This window comes from Venturia canescens, chromosome 11 (genome assembly GCF_019457755.1).
Source record: "Venturia canescens isolate UGA chromosome 11, ASM1945775v1, whole genome shotgun sequence".
Lineage (NCBI taxonomy): Eukaryota > Metazoa > Arthropoda > Insecta > Hymenoptera > Ichneumonidae > Venturia > Venturia canescens.
Genome location: NC_057431.1, coordinates 15,573,781 through 15,587,871, shown reverse-complemented (window position 1 = coordinate 15,587,871; position 14,091 = coordinate 15,573,781). Strand labels below are relative to the sequence as shown.

At 37.2% G+C, this 14,091-nt stretch overlaps 1 protein-coding gene across 1 annotated transcript in view; it reads left to right on the top strand.

Moving 5' to 3' along the window:
- Window positions 1-14,091, top strand: part of LOC122418257 (extracellular sulfatase SULF-1 homolog) — a 561,276-nt gene that overhangs the window by 379,499 nt on the left and 167,686 nt on the right. Inside the window, exon 9 of the mRNA XM_043432385.1 lies at window positions 1,639-2,049. Coding sequence (XP_043288320.1) covers window positions 1,639-2,049 — 411 coding nt within the window. The remainder of the gene's footprint in view (window positions 1-1,638; window positions 2,050-14,091) is intronic.

The window sequence follows — 14,091 nt, the reverse complement described above, 5'->3', positions numbered from 1 at the left end:
TTATTTTTGTTTTTTGGACATACCTTAGTTATGTAAATTTTATTATCAGTAGATCTAGATGCGAGTTTTTCTATGATTTTTGGTCTTGCCACGAAAATCGGGGCTAGTTCGATATCATTACTTTGTTGAATTAATCGAACTCTTTGTCAATATTTGATCTTAAAAATTGTTAAAATGATAATTATTATAATGATCAGAGTCGTGCTGGTGGTACTTAAAGAGTAATTTCCAATTATGTGATAAGAATATGCCCAAATATTCGGTTCTTCTTCTAGTTTTTGTTTAAGGATTTTAATTCGTTCACCTAATTTATTCGTTTCCAGTGGATTTGTAATTATTTTTAATGGTACGCTGTAATTGAAAATTGAGTGATTAGCGTTTACCATTCCAATCGCATTTGTTAGATTATATAGTGGTATAAATGTTATAAATTCGTGTTGTCATAGTTCGTTTAAAGATAACAATTCAAAATTTATTGATGTGACGGAACATTGTCCGTCCAAAGCCAGTAATCCTGTATTGCGGATTATTTCGTATGTCGTAGATTTATTTTTACAATCTATTCTTACGCTTTCGGATTTTGGGGCTACGAATAGCCATCTACCTTTTTCTTCTAGTGCAATTATTAATTTTTTTTCGAGTTTTACAATTCGTTGATTTCATGACAATTTTTCGGGATTATTTCTTAAATAAATTGCTATTTCGCATGGCGTATTGCCGTTTATTGTTTGTAGTGATTGTTTAGGTTTGTATTAATAAATATTGTCGATTTTTTTTGCTTTGTTTAAGTCTTCTTCAGACATTGTTATATACATTCTTTTGTAGTTATCTACGATTATATTATTTTAGACGTATTTTCTATGAACTGGAACTGATTCTTTTTTTTGTCCCACTTGAAAATGTACATGCGCATGCGCATTCACACTTTTCGTAGCACTTCCGTTACACACTTCCATAACAAGATTTTCACCAGTTTACCCCCCCCCCCCCCCCCCCCCCCAAGCCCAGCACGCCTATAGAAGTTTTACTTCAAAAATATCGATTTTTTTGCGTCACCTTAATACAGGAACATCCAAAAAAATTTTTCCGGTTTGCTTAGTCTACCGCCATGTTTAGTCCATACGTAATGCGCGTAACTTGTTGACGATGTTATCGCAATCGATCTTCCTCAATAACGTGAAACAAAGTTTTAACTCGTGCAAGGTTATTTCCCAGCAATTGTATCTCTGATCGTGATGATTTCGGACACTCGAAAGAAAATTTAAAAATCTATCTCCAAACCGATTTTCGTTTTCTGAAACGTCTCCGGGGATTCATAATTAAATTAAATTACATGCCAATTTTACCCTCACTACCGTGAATGGTTTTATTTAGAGATAATTTAGTCTTATGACGAGCTCGGGCTAGAAGACAACAGAGCTGTCAATGTTCTTGTCCCGAGACGTTGCTGGATCTCTTAATTCCATCATTAGTTGATATTAGCGTTGTCACATTCGCAAATAGCTAAATCTAAATTCGTTAACAAACTGATAAACTAATGGATAAATTGAATAGTCGTTAATATGGAATGAGATTATTTTTTATCATTTTTGATGCACCTGTTTCCCATATAAATTGACAATTAGTACAATTTTTCAGCAAAAACTACGACGAGCAGCAATGGCAGATTACCACCTATGTTGAACAGTCCACTGGAGGCTCGTCACAAATGTTATTGTGAACCAGATGCGGCTCAGGTAAAAAGAAATGAGAAAGAAATAGCAAAAGAAGAGAGACGAAAACTGAAGGAGGAAAGATTACGCAAGAAAGAAAAAAAAATAAAGAAAAAAGCCAAATTCGAGGATGAATGCTTCAAACCTCGTATGAATTGTTTCGTCCATGATAACGATCACTGGAAAACCGCACCCTTATGGAGAGAAGGGCCTTTTTGCGCCTGCGTTGACTCAAACAATAATACATATTTTTGCCTTCGCACCATTAATTCAACACATAATTTCCTGTATTGTGAGTTTGCAACCGGGACCGCAACATATTATAATCTGAGAATCGGTAAGATTTTTATAAATGAGTTACTATCATTATCATTGAAAACCATGTCCTATCTCCAAATACGGATTAAATTGTTATCATAGCCCAATAAAAAAAGTCAAAATCTACAACGACTATATTGAGACTAAATAATAGCTTCGATTTTTCCTAGCTCTCTGGAGTACAGGAACATGTGGTTACTATTCAGAATCCGGTAGCGACTGAAGACAAGCATATTTACGAAAGCGAATTCACTGCCACAGACTTTTACAAAAGCCATCGCATTTCCATCATTTAAAAAATTTCTTTTTTTTTAATAAAAAAAATAATTTAAAAAGTTTAGAGGATACTGCACGTTCAAATATATTTTTTTTTTTTCGTATCGATTGCGACCTCCTGGAACGCACTAAAAAGATACAAAGTGATGGGCCGGACAAGTACTTTTAACACATATTTAAACATAATTTGTACCAATTCAAAATTGACGTCGAATATTGTCAATAATAACAGGGGATCCTGAAAGTCTGAGGGGAATTGATTTTCTTCCAAATCTCTCCCACCATAGAGTAACAAATTACAATACCTTTGATGTGATATTTTTTGGATTCAAGCGCCCCATAGAACAATTTCATAATATTAAAACTCGGAATTACTAACCTAGGGAAAAACAGGTTGGGACAAGTACATTGATGGTCGCTTGTTTCCAGACCATATCACGAGAAATGTGAAAAAAAATTCCATAAAATTATTAAACCAACTGTAAATAACCCTCTCAGACCGAGACCTATTTCGCGTTTACGGAAAATGATTCCCTTCATAATTTTATCTCAAAATACTTTCTAGTTTCCGAATCCATTGTGACATTTCGGTTTTTTTGTTGGGAAATATGAATTTTTGAATGTTTGCTGCGCGCAGCACCAGGTCCTTGGGGAGCAAAATCAGGAAAATTTACCAATGAATCTAGCACCGAATACCTTAAATACATCATATTAGCTTCCCTTTGAAAGGAAATAACGTTTGGAGTACGAAAAAAAAAATGTATACCCACTATTCTTTTGCGATAACTAAAGCACCTTTTCACACAACGCCAACTCAACATGAAACGCCGACTTCATATTGATATTTCGATGAGTTAAAGTAGTTTATCTCTTGGTTTAGGAGTATCTAAGGTGCAATCTAACCTTGCTCGATTGAAATAGGCAGTTAGAACCCCGACCTTACTGACCGATGCAGTTTCATTGGGCCTGGAAGCGCGTGTTGTTTAGAAGCAACATACGGTCCGAGAGGGATAATTTCCACACAAAAATTCGAAAAAAATTACACAAGTCATGAAAAAACATAACATAAAAAAAATACAAACTGTAACTATTTTATAAGGTGTTAGAAAATTCTAATAAAACGTAAAAAATGCTGCAAATTAAAATTTGAAAATTGCTTCCTCAAGATGCTCAAGATGCACGATGCTCAAAGCTTACTCTACGAGCTGCTATATTTTTCATTTTGGCTTTCTCGTAGAGGAAGCTTTGAGCATTGTGCATCTTGACCATATCATGAGGAAGCAATTTGCAAATTTTAATTTGCAGCATTTTTTTTTATCCAAGGAAATAATGTATTTTGTCTACCTTCTTTTACGAATATTAATTTATCTCTTTATTTAAAATTATTAAAAAAAAAACTAAATGACGAGCCATCAGAAAAAATGGTTTGCAATTTTCGATTTTCATCGTTTTTCTATTTACATTGAAATTAAATAATTCAGACAACTTTGCTGGAAAGTATAGAAGAAGTATAGACTTATACACAATATCTTACAAAATTTCCAAAAATTGAAGAGGTTAGACGATTTTTTGAAAAACTCATATTTTCGTAAAATTCAAAATGTCATAAAATTTAAACCGCTCAACCGATGTTCCCCAAATTCAATACCAACCTTCCTATTATGATAGTCTATTTATTAAAAAAAAAAAAAAATTATTAATAAATCTAAAAATTTTCGAAAGTTAGAGTCCCTTTTTATGAGAAATTCAAAACGTCGTCAGATTAGTAATTTTTTTTACAAATTCTAACAAAATTATCAGAGAATGAAGAGCCTTGTATAGATTAACATCTGTGCAAAACGGTAGCCCTGTATCTCAAACCGTTTCCGAGTTATAAGCATTTGAATTTTGCAGTGCCATACACACGCGCGCGCGCACACACACACACACACACACGCGCGCGCGCACGTCCAAACATTTTTTCTAGATATGATTTTTTGATGTTTTGGAACATTTTGAGCACATTGACATTGAAAACTGGAAAAAAAAAATTTTCATCGTCACAAAACTTCCTCAATGAGGAAGCAAAATAAAAAATAAAATCAAAATGAAAGATTTAAAACAATCAATTCAAAAAAAATTCCATCTAAATTACGTCCAGCATTAAAACTTATGATATCAATTCAAGGCCAAGTATTTAATGATAATAGGGTATTTTACATCATATAAAAATATATATAAAAATGCATGTTTATGATAGATTTTGTAAAAAGTAAACGAGGACCTCAATATTTATTCATAAAAATGCAATGTAAATTTTATAATACAATTTTAAAAATCGTCCTTTTTCATCTGTTTTCCAAATGTCTAAAACGCCATCCGCCATATTGAATTCCAACGTGACGTCACTCCGATAGTAAACAATCTAGATTCTTATCGTGCGCTCTGTGTTATTTTGAAATTTTACAAGTTATTATGCCCGTTTGTGGACTTTTAACATTCATTTTATTAAAATCGCATCATGGAAGACGGTTTTGTGAAAGCAAAAAGTACAAATCTACCAATGATAAATATGTTGATGGTGGCGATGAATCCACAATTTTTGTGGCATTTTTACACTTGTATTATCGTATTCAGGCACGAGACACCAATGATATGCTATTGTAACTCATTATATTCACAAATCTTGTTACTTGGTCTTTCCTAATTGTATTGTTTACTAACGGAGTGACGTCACAAACCGAAAAAACATGACGACTAGCGTTTCCGCGCGAAATTTGAAAATTATAAATAAAAAATAGTTTTTAAGGCACTTTTCGGTCTTATAAAATTTAAATAAAAATTCCACTGGTTTATTACGATTTCAGGATTATTTTAAAATGATTCTCAAAAAAAGGTGTAATACCCTATTCAGAATACTTATTCCTACGGGTACCATCAGGAACTTGAGAAAGTTCTTATGAATCAAAAAAGTTACCATTTGAGTTATGTGCAGCACTAAAATTTATGATACCGATCGGAGGACAAGTATTTTATGAGTAACTCTAAATTTCAACATTATGAAATTGTTATGAGAAGCTTTTAAATCCAAAAAAATCACATGAAAACTAAAGTCATTTGATACTTCATGGTGGAAGAAACTTATAAGAAAATAGATTCTTCTCAGACTTTAAGGATATTCGGGTATTATTCACAAAATTCGACGTCGATTGAATCGATACAAATTATATTTAAATATGTGTAAAGTACTTGTCCGGCCCATCACTATTCATTCAAATAAAAATCAATCTTAAAAAAACGAAATTGTACGGCAGAATCCGGTTAAAAATTTATTGAAATGCGTTTCATTTTCGGTTCAATGTTCTTAATAATAGTATAGGTTAGTACTTGTACCTAATGGAATTCGTTCGCTGGAAGAAGTGACAAGTAAAAATTGTCGTCATTGAACATAAACTGGAGAGTTATTTTGGAAGCTTGAACATATGTATTATGTACAATTTTTTTCATTTATCAATGCACAATAATATCCCTTGTATATTGCGGAACAATTTGTTTCCGTTTTTTATTAAATTAGTGCAATTAAGTAAAAATTACTTGAAGATAATTCTCTCAATTCCCTCTGCATGAATACTTATGATCCATGAGTTGTAGAAAAGCCTTGATTTTTATTTGTACAAACAATTTAAATCGAAAGTGATGGGACGGAAGTAGTAGGGCTATGCCAGTTCTAACACCGGGATCTCAGGGGGGAGCGGGGACGGGGGAGCGCGGGGACCGTTGCGGGGCTGCATGGTATGTGGAGGGGAAAGATTCTCGGACAGCGGAGATGCGGCGGCACTTTGAAGAGACAAAAAATTTGGGACAAAAGATTTGCCCACAAAATGACTAATTTATGTGTCCGGCATCAGATTGCATTGGACGGAATTTTCTTTTGAAAGTGCTCTTTTCAAAATTCATCTCAATTATTGGACTCCGTGACCAAAGATGTTTACACTTCTCTAATGACAAATTTATGAGTCCTGTGTAACATATTTTGTATTCCTGAGGTGGCGCAAGTTCGGACGAGATTTCTTTTTTCAAAACCAGTTCCAACCCAGGGGCCTCTCAGGGGGTGTGGGGACGGGGGAGCGCGTTGCGGAGGCTGCATGATGAAGGGGAAGGTTCTCGGGGTGCGTGGAGGGATGCAGCGGTCCTGCTTGCGGCATTGCATAGACAAAGTATATTTGAGGAAAAAAAGAATTCGCGGATGTCCCCTTCAATGACAGATTTATGTTTCCTGCGGAGTTTTGAGAAAAGTCAGTTGAGAAGAAAAGTGCTCTCGATTATTGGAATCTGTGATAAAGGAGACCTCTAATGAGAGATTTGTGTCCTGTGTTACATATTTTTACATTCGTGAGATGGCAATGGGATTTCTTCAAAAATGCACCTGCTTTTTCACCCAACCTTTGGCTTGAGAGTTGTTTATGTTTCGTTAGTCGTTAGGGGGGTTATGCGTTACGGGAGGGATAAGAATAACACGTCCATTCAGGTTCGCAGTCCAGTCGAGAGTGCCCGATAGCATGTTTCCACGCGCCTCCTTGCCACTTTTCTGCTAGAGGCCGCCACCGCTAACGCTCACACATCTCCCTTTTTTTATTGAATGTAATAGTAATCAGGGAAAAATACAATATTGTCTGGCGCATAAAATCTTTTAAATACAAATCAAATCTTAGCCTAAATACAGTGCTTAAACCTAAAAACTCACACAAACTCTTTGAGCCACGCTGGCTTGTTAATCACCCGCCGAGGCTGTTCGGCTCTCGGTTCTGCCACAGCTGGCACCGCGTCTATGTTTTCTTCGATTCGCTGATCAGGGGTCTGATCATTAAGAGGATGGGCTACCTCGTTCACGGGAGGATCTGAGGGTGCTCCACACTCGTCATCAATACATACTAGCGTGTTTCCAGGGGGTGCCTCAGGGGACAGTTTTAGGTTCTTGTAAGGAGCCGGAATGAGATGCCAACGATTTCGGTGGATGATACCATTTTCAGTCTGAACATTAAACGAACGAGAGTAGAGAACCTAAGAGAGACCTGGACCAGGGATCTCAGGGGGATGCGGGGACGGGGGAGCGCGGGGAAGGGACCGGCGCGGGGTCTGTTGCGGGGCAGGGTGTGGAGGGGGAACCGTTGTGGAGGGGATGGTCAAAGAGAGAGAGAGGAAGAGGCTGGAGGCGACGTGGAGAGGCAGGAGGGGGTGATGGTCAAGTGGAAAGTGTGAGAGAGGGAGTGAGACTATAAAATTTATAACTTTTAGCAAAAGTTTTTTGAACAGTGGGTTTTTTTTTACATGAACTTCCACACAGGTTTTTCTCAAAGCAGAATTCCATGAAATGGCTATCGGAGGAAGCCACTCATGTCTTCATCCCTAAGGAACAGCAGCAACCTGTGCGGTAGTAATAAAGTATAGGATTTATGACCTCCGAAACGAAAGATTTGTTTCGGTCATTGCAAGGACCTTTCCTAATTAAATTTAAGTCTTTGATTAAAAAAAAAGGGAGAATCGACTTCTACGTTTACAAGGTTCAGAAATACTAGCACCTGCATTCCCAGAATTTGTCCATTGTTCATCAAAAGATGTTCTCTGGTTTTTTTTTGTGAAACTCTGGGAAGAAATGCAATCGTCATCCATGACCTTTTTAATGAAGTCTTTCGGTAAAAGGCGGATCGACATTTTTTTCTGGTATGGATTATAAAGTGAGGAGCACCTGCATTTACACGACATTGTTTCCGAAAAAGATGTCTCCTAGGTTTTTTCTCCGAATAGCCGCCCACCCACAATTTTTCCCGAGCTTGGTTACTGATATTATCATGTCAAAGAAATACCTACTAATAGATTGTCATCTTCGTATATTCGATTCTTACATCATACTTGGTAAAAGGATAGTTTAAAAGAAAGATGTCGATCCGTGGGGGTGTAATGAAACGTTAAAGTAATGAAGATGTCTTTGAGTTAGGGACCGACTTTCACGCTATAATCGACAGGAGTCCACATTTCTTCGAGTCCACATCGAAGTTTAGTTTCATATTCTCCTCATCACCATGGCAAACGTCAATGATGTTGATGATATGGAAAAGTTTTTAAGTGATCGTGCGGCTTCGTTACAATCGGTGGAAGAATATATTGCGTGGGAAGAATAGTGTGATGCGTTTATCGCATCGTTGAGTGGCAAAAATACTTCCAAACGTGCTCGATTGAATATAGCATCACAACGGTCATTAATTGCGCGAATTATACGTTTAGAAACTTTGAAAACAACAACCCGTTCCCAGTTCATTCACACGGGTGATGGGTTAAATGATCGAAACTTGGTGTGGTGTGAAGTCGACACAGCGTTTGGAAATCGTGTGCTAACCGGTGCTGAGATTAATAAAAATTACATCGATCCACGAAAATTCCTTCAAGACTCATACGACTTGGTGGCATTGCAAGTGGTGAACAATATTTCCAAACATAACAGAATAAAAGTTAATAGCGAATGTATTGGTGAGTTCACGATGAATGGCAGGTGTGCAAATAAAAGTATAATTACAAAAACAGTTGCACTGCTCGAAACATGTGATATAAGTGAATGGTATCGAAATCATGTTGTTGAGCCAACGCTAAAATCCCTCGATGAATTTCAAGAAAGTGATAGTGGTTGGACATTAAGTTCAATTTTGAATTTAACTGTGAACATGAATAAGTATAATTCTATGCGTGCGGGTTGTCATATAACATTATCAAAACACATTAGATTGAAAAAAGCAGTGATCAATGTGAAATCCAATGATAACGCGTGTTTCGGCTGGGCGATCGTTGCGGCCCTCCATCCCGCCGCCAATCATAGTGATCACTCATCATCATATCCACACTACTCAACGATCTTAAATCTTGCGGGTATCAACTTCCCCATGACTTTAGATCAAATAAAAAAATTTGAGAGCCTCAACAACCTCTCGATAAATATATATAGTGCATCGAATGATGTGGTTCAACCTATTCGATTGAGTAAACAAAAAAAGGAGCGACACATCAATTTGCTGTACATAGAAGATGTGATGGATAGAAATGTGGGACACTTCGCATGGATTAAAAATCTATCCTATTTAGTGGGCAAGCAGCTGAATACTCACAATGGTCGAAAATACATCTGTGATCGGTAAGTAATATCAGTATACTACTATATATAAAGATTTTTAAAATATAATAAAGATTTGTGAGTAATCAAAAAATGTTTTTTTTTCTGCTCCTTCATAGATGCCTTCATTATTTTTCATCTCATGAGAAGCTCCAATCACATGAGGTGGATTGTGGCGAGATGAACGATTGCGCGATTCTGCTGCCTAATGCACATGACAAATGGTTGGAATTTAAGAACGTGAATCGAAAGGAGCTTCTACCGCTTATCGTGTATGCCGACCTCGAGTGCATTTAAAAAAAAACCACGGCTGAAGATATGAATTGCAATAAATATCAACATCACCAAGTCTTCAGCGTAGGATCCTACGTCAACTGCTCCTATGACGAATCATTGTCTGGGTATCACACACATCGAGGTGAGGACTGCGTTCAATGGTTCATGGCGAAAATTCCGAGAAAATGAGGAATGTCATATCTGTGAGAAACCATTCGTACAGGGTGATATTCGAGTACGCGATCATTGTCATTTAACAGGCAAATTCAGAGGTCCAGTGCACCAAGACTGTAATTTAAAATATGAAGAGTCTTTCTTTATCCCCATAGTTTCCCATAATTTGTCGGGCTACGATGCTCATTTTATTATAAAAGAAGTAGCTACAGCGTTCAAGGGGAAAACCGATTTACTACCTATAACAAAAGAAAAGTATATTTCTTTTTCGAAAACCGTTATAACTTCGAAAGATTATAGAAAAAATATTAAGTTGTGTTTCATTGATTCATATAGATTTCTGAACACAAGTCTTGATAAATTAGCATCTTTCTTGACTTCCGATCAACTCACGGTTTTAAAATCTGAATTCCGAGACACCGATAATTTCAATCTGTTAACGCGAAAAGGTGTATTCCCATACGAGTACATCGACAGTTTTGACAGACTGGAGGAAACGGCACTTCCACCGCGAGCATCATTCTATAGTTCTTTAACCGATTCAACGGTATCGGAAAATGAGTAAGCTCATGCTTTGACCGTTTGGGAGCGGTTTTCCACTCAAACGCTTGGAGAATACAGTGATTTATATTTGAAAATCGATGTTTTATTACTAGCTGACATTTTTGAAAATTTTCGTAACACCTGTTTGAAAAGTTACGGTCTTGATCCCGCATATTATTATACACTTCCTGGATACACCTGGGATGCAATGATGCGTTACACAAAGATCAGATTCGAATTGCTCACAGATATTGACATGGTCTTATTTATGGAAAGAGGTATTCGTGGGGGTTTAAGCCAATGCAGTGGTAGATATGCTCGCACCAACAATAAATACATGCCATCTTACGATCCATCGGAACCGTTCACATATTTAATGTATTATGACGTTAATAATTTATATGGATGGGCAATGAGCCAAGCATTGCCCTACGATCAGTTCGAATTTATTGAAAATGTTGAAAATTTCGATGTCGAATCAATTCCATTGAATGGTACACATGGTTATCTGCTTGAGGTTGATTTGGAATATTCAGAAGAACTACATGATATCCATAGTAATTTACCATTCTGTCCGACGCATGAAAAACCTCTGGGTAAACAGCAGGAGAAGCTCATTGCCTCAGTTAGTGCAAAAAAGCGTTACGTCATACATTATCGCGCATTACAGCAATGTCTAAAACATGGAGTAAAACTCACGAAAATACATCGGATTTTGAAATTTAGGCAATCATCATGGTTTCAGAAATATATCGACCTGAATACCCAGTTTCGAACAAATGCAAAAAATGAGTTTGAAAAAAATCTTTTTAAGCTAATGAATAATGCAGTTTTTGGGAAAACGATGGAAGATGTTCGAAATCATGTTCAAGTGAAACTTTTGACGGAATGGGCAGGGAGATTTGGTGCTGAAGCCATGATTGCGAAACCCAACTTTCATAGTCGTAGTATTTTCGCTGAAAATTTAATTGCTGTAGAACTTCGGAACTTGCAGGTCAATATACGTTGGAATGTCAATTCTAGATATATCAAAAACATGTTTGTATGAATTCCATCATGAATTCATATCCCCGTTATATCAGAACAAATGTAAAATCTTATACACTGACACCGATAGTTTAATCTATCATATTGAGTGTGACGATGTATATAATGATATGAAGAATAATCTTAGTAAATACGATACAAGTGACTACCCGATAGATAATAAATACGGTATACCGCTAGTTAATAAAAAAGTACCCGATCTCATGAAAGATGAGAATAACGGGGCTATTATGACCGAATTCGTCGGACTTAGGTCAAAAATGTATGCAACACGAGTTGTAGGTAAGAATGATGTAAACAAAGCAAAGGGTGTTAATAGTAATGTTGTAGCGCGAACTATAACTTTTGACGACTAGACTAAATGTTTAAATGAGGAAATTGAGATGAAGCGCACTCAATCTTCGATAAGGTCCACTTTACACAATGTATATACTATTAAGGAAACAAAAATAGCTCTAAGTCCGTATGACGATAAGTGGTACATTATTCTTGGCACAGTGAATACTTTGCCATGGGGCCACCGTGACATACCGTAATGTCTTTGAAAGCGATGTAAATAAATATGAGTGGGTGAGAGCGAGAGAGAGTTTGTGCATTGAAAGTGAAATAATAAAAAAAAAATCTCCGACCAAGCTCAATGTGTCCTTTTCTCTTATACCTGCTATGTTTCAAGCTCCGCTGCATGTATAGGGAGTGGTCATAAAAAAAAAACACAGAGTCGAAACGTTTCCTTGTCCATTTTCTTTATTCACAGATCATCTTTGCTTATCCAACTATTGTGTGTATTGTCGAAACTTAGCCATTTTACAAACAACTGACTGCCACGCTTCTTCAACACTTTTTCAATGAGATATATGTCGGGATTTTTCGCTCAAAGCAGCTTTTGCTCGTAAAAATCACCGGCGATCGGCTCATCTTGATGATCTATTATATTATAAGTAACTGGATTAGTTTTTCTAACTCGATATATTGAAAATATTTCCGTTGTCCAGTTTGGTGTATAACCTTTTTCGAATACATTCTTAAATTTACTTATGCGCACTTTATCGCCGATTTTAAATTTTGCTTGATTTCCAACTTCGGATCTATTGTATACGTTACGCAACAGTCGTTTTTCATTCGTAGTATTCACATCATTCGGTTTCATTTTTATCGTACTATGTAATGTATTATTATATTTTATAATTAATGTATGGAGAATATCGATCCATTTCCAGTTTCCGCGAAAACTAAATTGAATCCACATTTCATTCTTAAGTGTACGATTGAAGCACTCACAAATTGATGCTTTCAAATTACTAAAGGTAGAATACAAGTGTATATTATACTTTTTCATCAAAGCCTTTAAGTTCATATTATAAAATTCTTTTCCTCGATCGACGTGAAGATTTTTCGGTATGCGTCCTTTGCTGAGAATCGAGTCCATTGCAGCAGTCACATCTTTTCCACTTTTACTCTTCAACGGTGCGGTCCAGGCGAATTTGGAGAATATATCGATGACGGTGAGGAGAAATTTATGGTTGGAGATGTGTTGTGCATATGTAGAAATATCTACAAGATCAGCTTGCCAAGTCTCATCCAGGCCACGTATATCCACATGTCGACGTGGATTTCCGCCGAGCTGGCTTATGCAGTTCTTCAACCACCGCAAGCTTCTTTTCACTCATTTTTTCTTCTCCCCCACGATTCTCATCAATTGAAGATAAGAGTCTGGAGAACTTTTCACTGACTTATCATTAGATGATCTCGTAAAAGCTTCATATCATCATGAAGTTCTGAGATTTCTCTCTTTATATTATCAATTTTTTCACGGAGATAGGCGAGCTCAGTTCTTACACGCTTTTCTGCAGCAGCCACTGTCACGTCCCGCGTGCCACGTTAATACGCGGGTCGTGACGACGGCCTCCTCCGACAACTCGCGACTTGGCAACGGAGCGTCCTTGGGTGACCTCTGTGCGATGCCTCGTGTCGCCGCGGGCCGGATGTCTTCGGAATTCGCGCGATCAGCATCGCTTGATCGCGAGCTCCGAGGGCCGTGTCCGGGTGGACGGGCGAAACGCTGAGACACTGAAAATCTCCGTCACGACGATCGTTCTCGAGCTATCGTCGCCGTGGCGAGGATTTTCATAAAACAGTTCCGTTTGCTCTTAAGTGACCCTCGGTCGTCCACGTGGATAACTCCATAATTCAGCAAGCTCGCGGCGGGGTAGTAAATCCTGGAAGATTGGTGAACCGCACAGAGAATCATAAGCCTGTTTTCCGTTAACAAACGCGAAGTGAGCTACACATAGGCCCTTGCCTGACGGACGTTCCTTTAGTGTTATACTTATTAAATCCTTTGTTCAAAGTGTGAGTTAGTGTGAGAAGGAGCGACGGCGGAAGGATTTTTTCCGTCGGTATTGTAAGTTTCAAGTATTCAAAATCATTGTAATACAAGCATTCTAAATCATTGTAACTCAAAATTGATTCCTCGTTCCAAATTTAAAGTCTATTCATTAAAAAAACCTTTTGTGTTCCAATTTGTGTAGCAATATTTCATTTCGAACCTTCGAGCGATCCCGTCAACCTTTCCCGGGGCCCGTATGGGACCAAATAGGCGTATTAAAT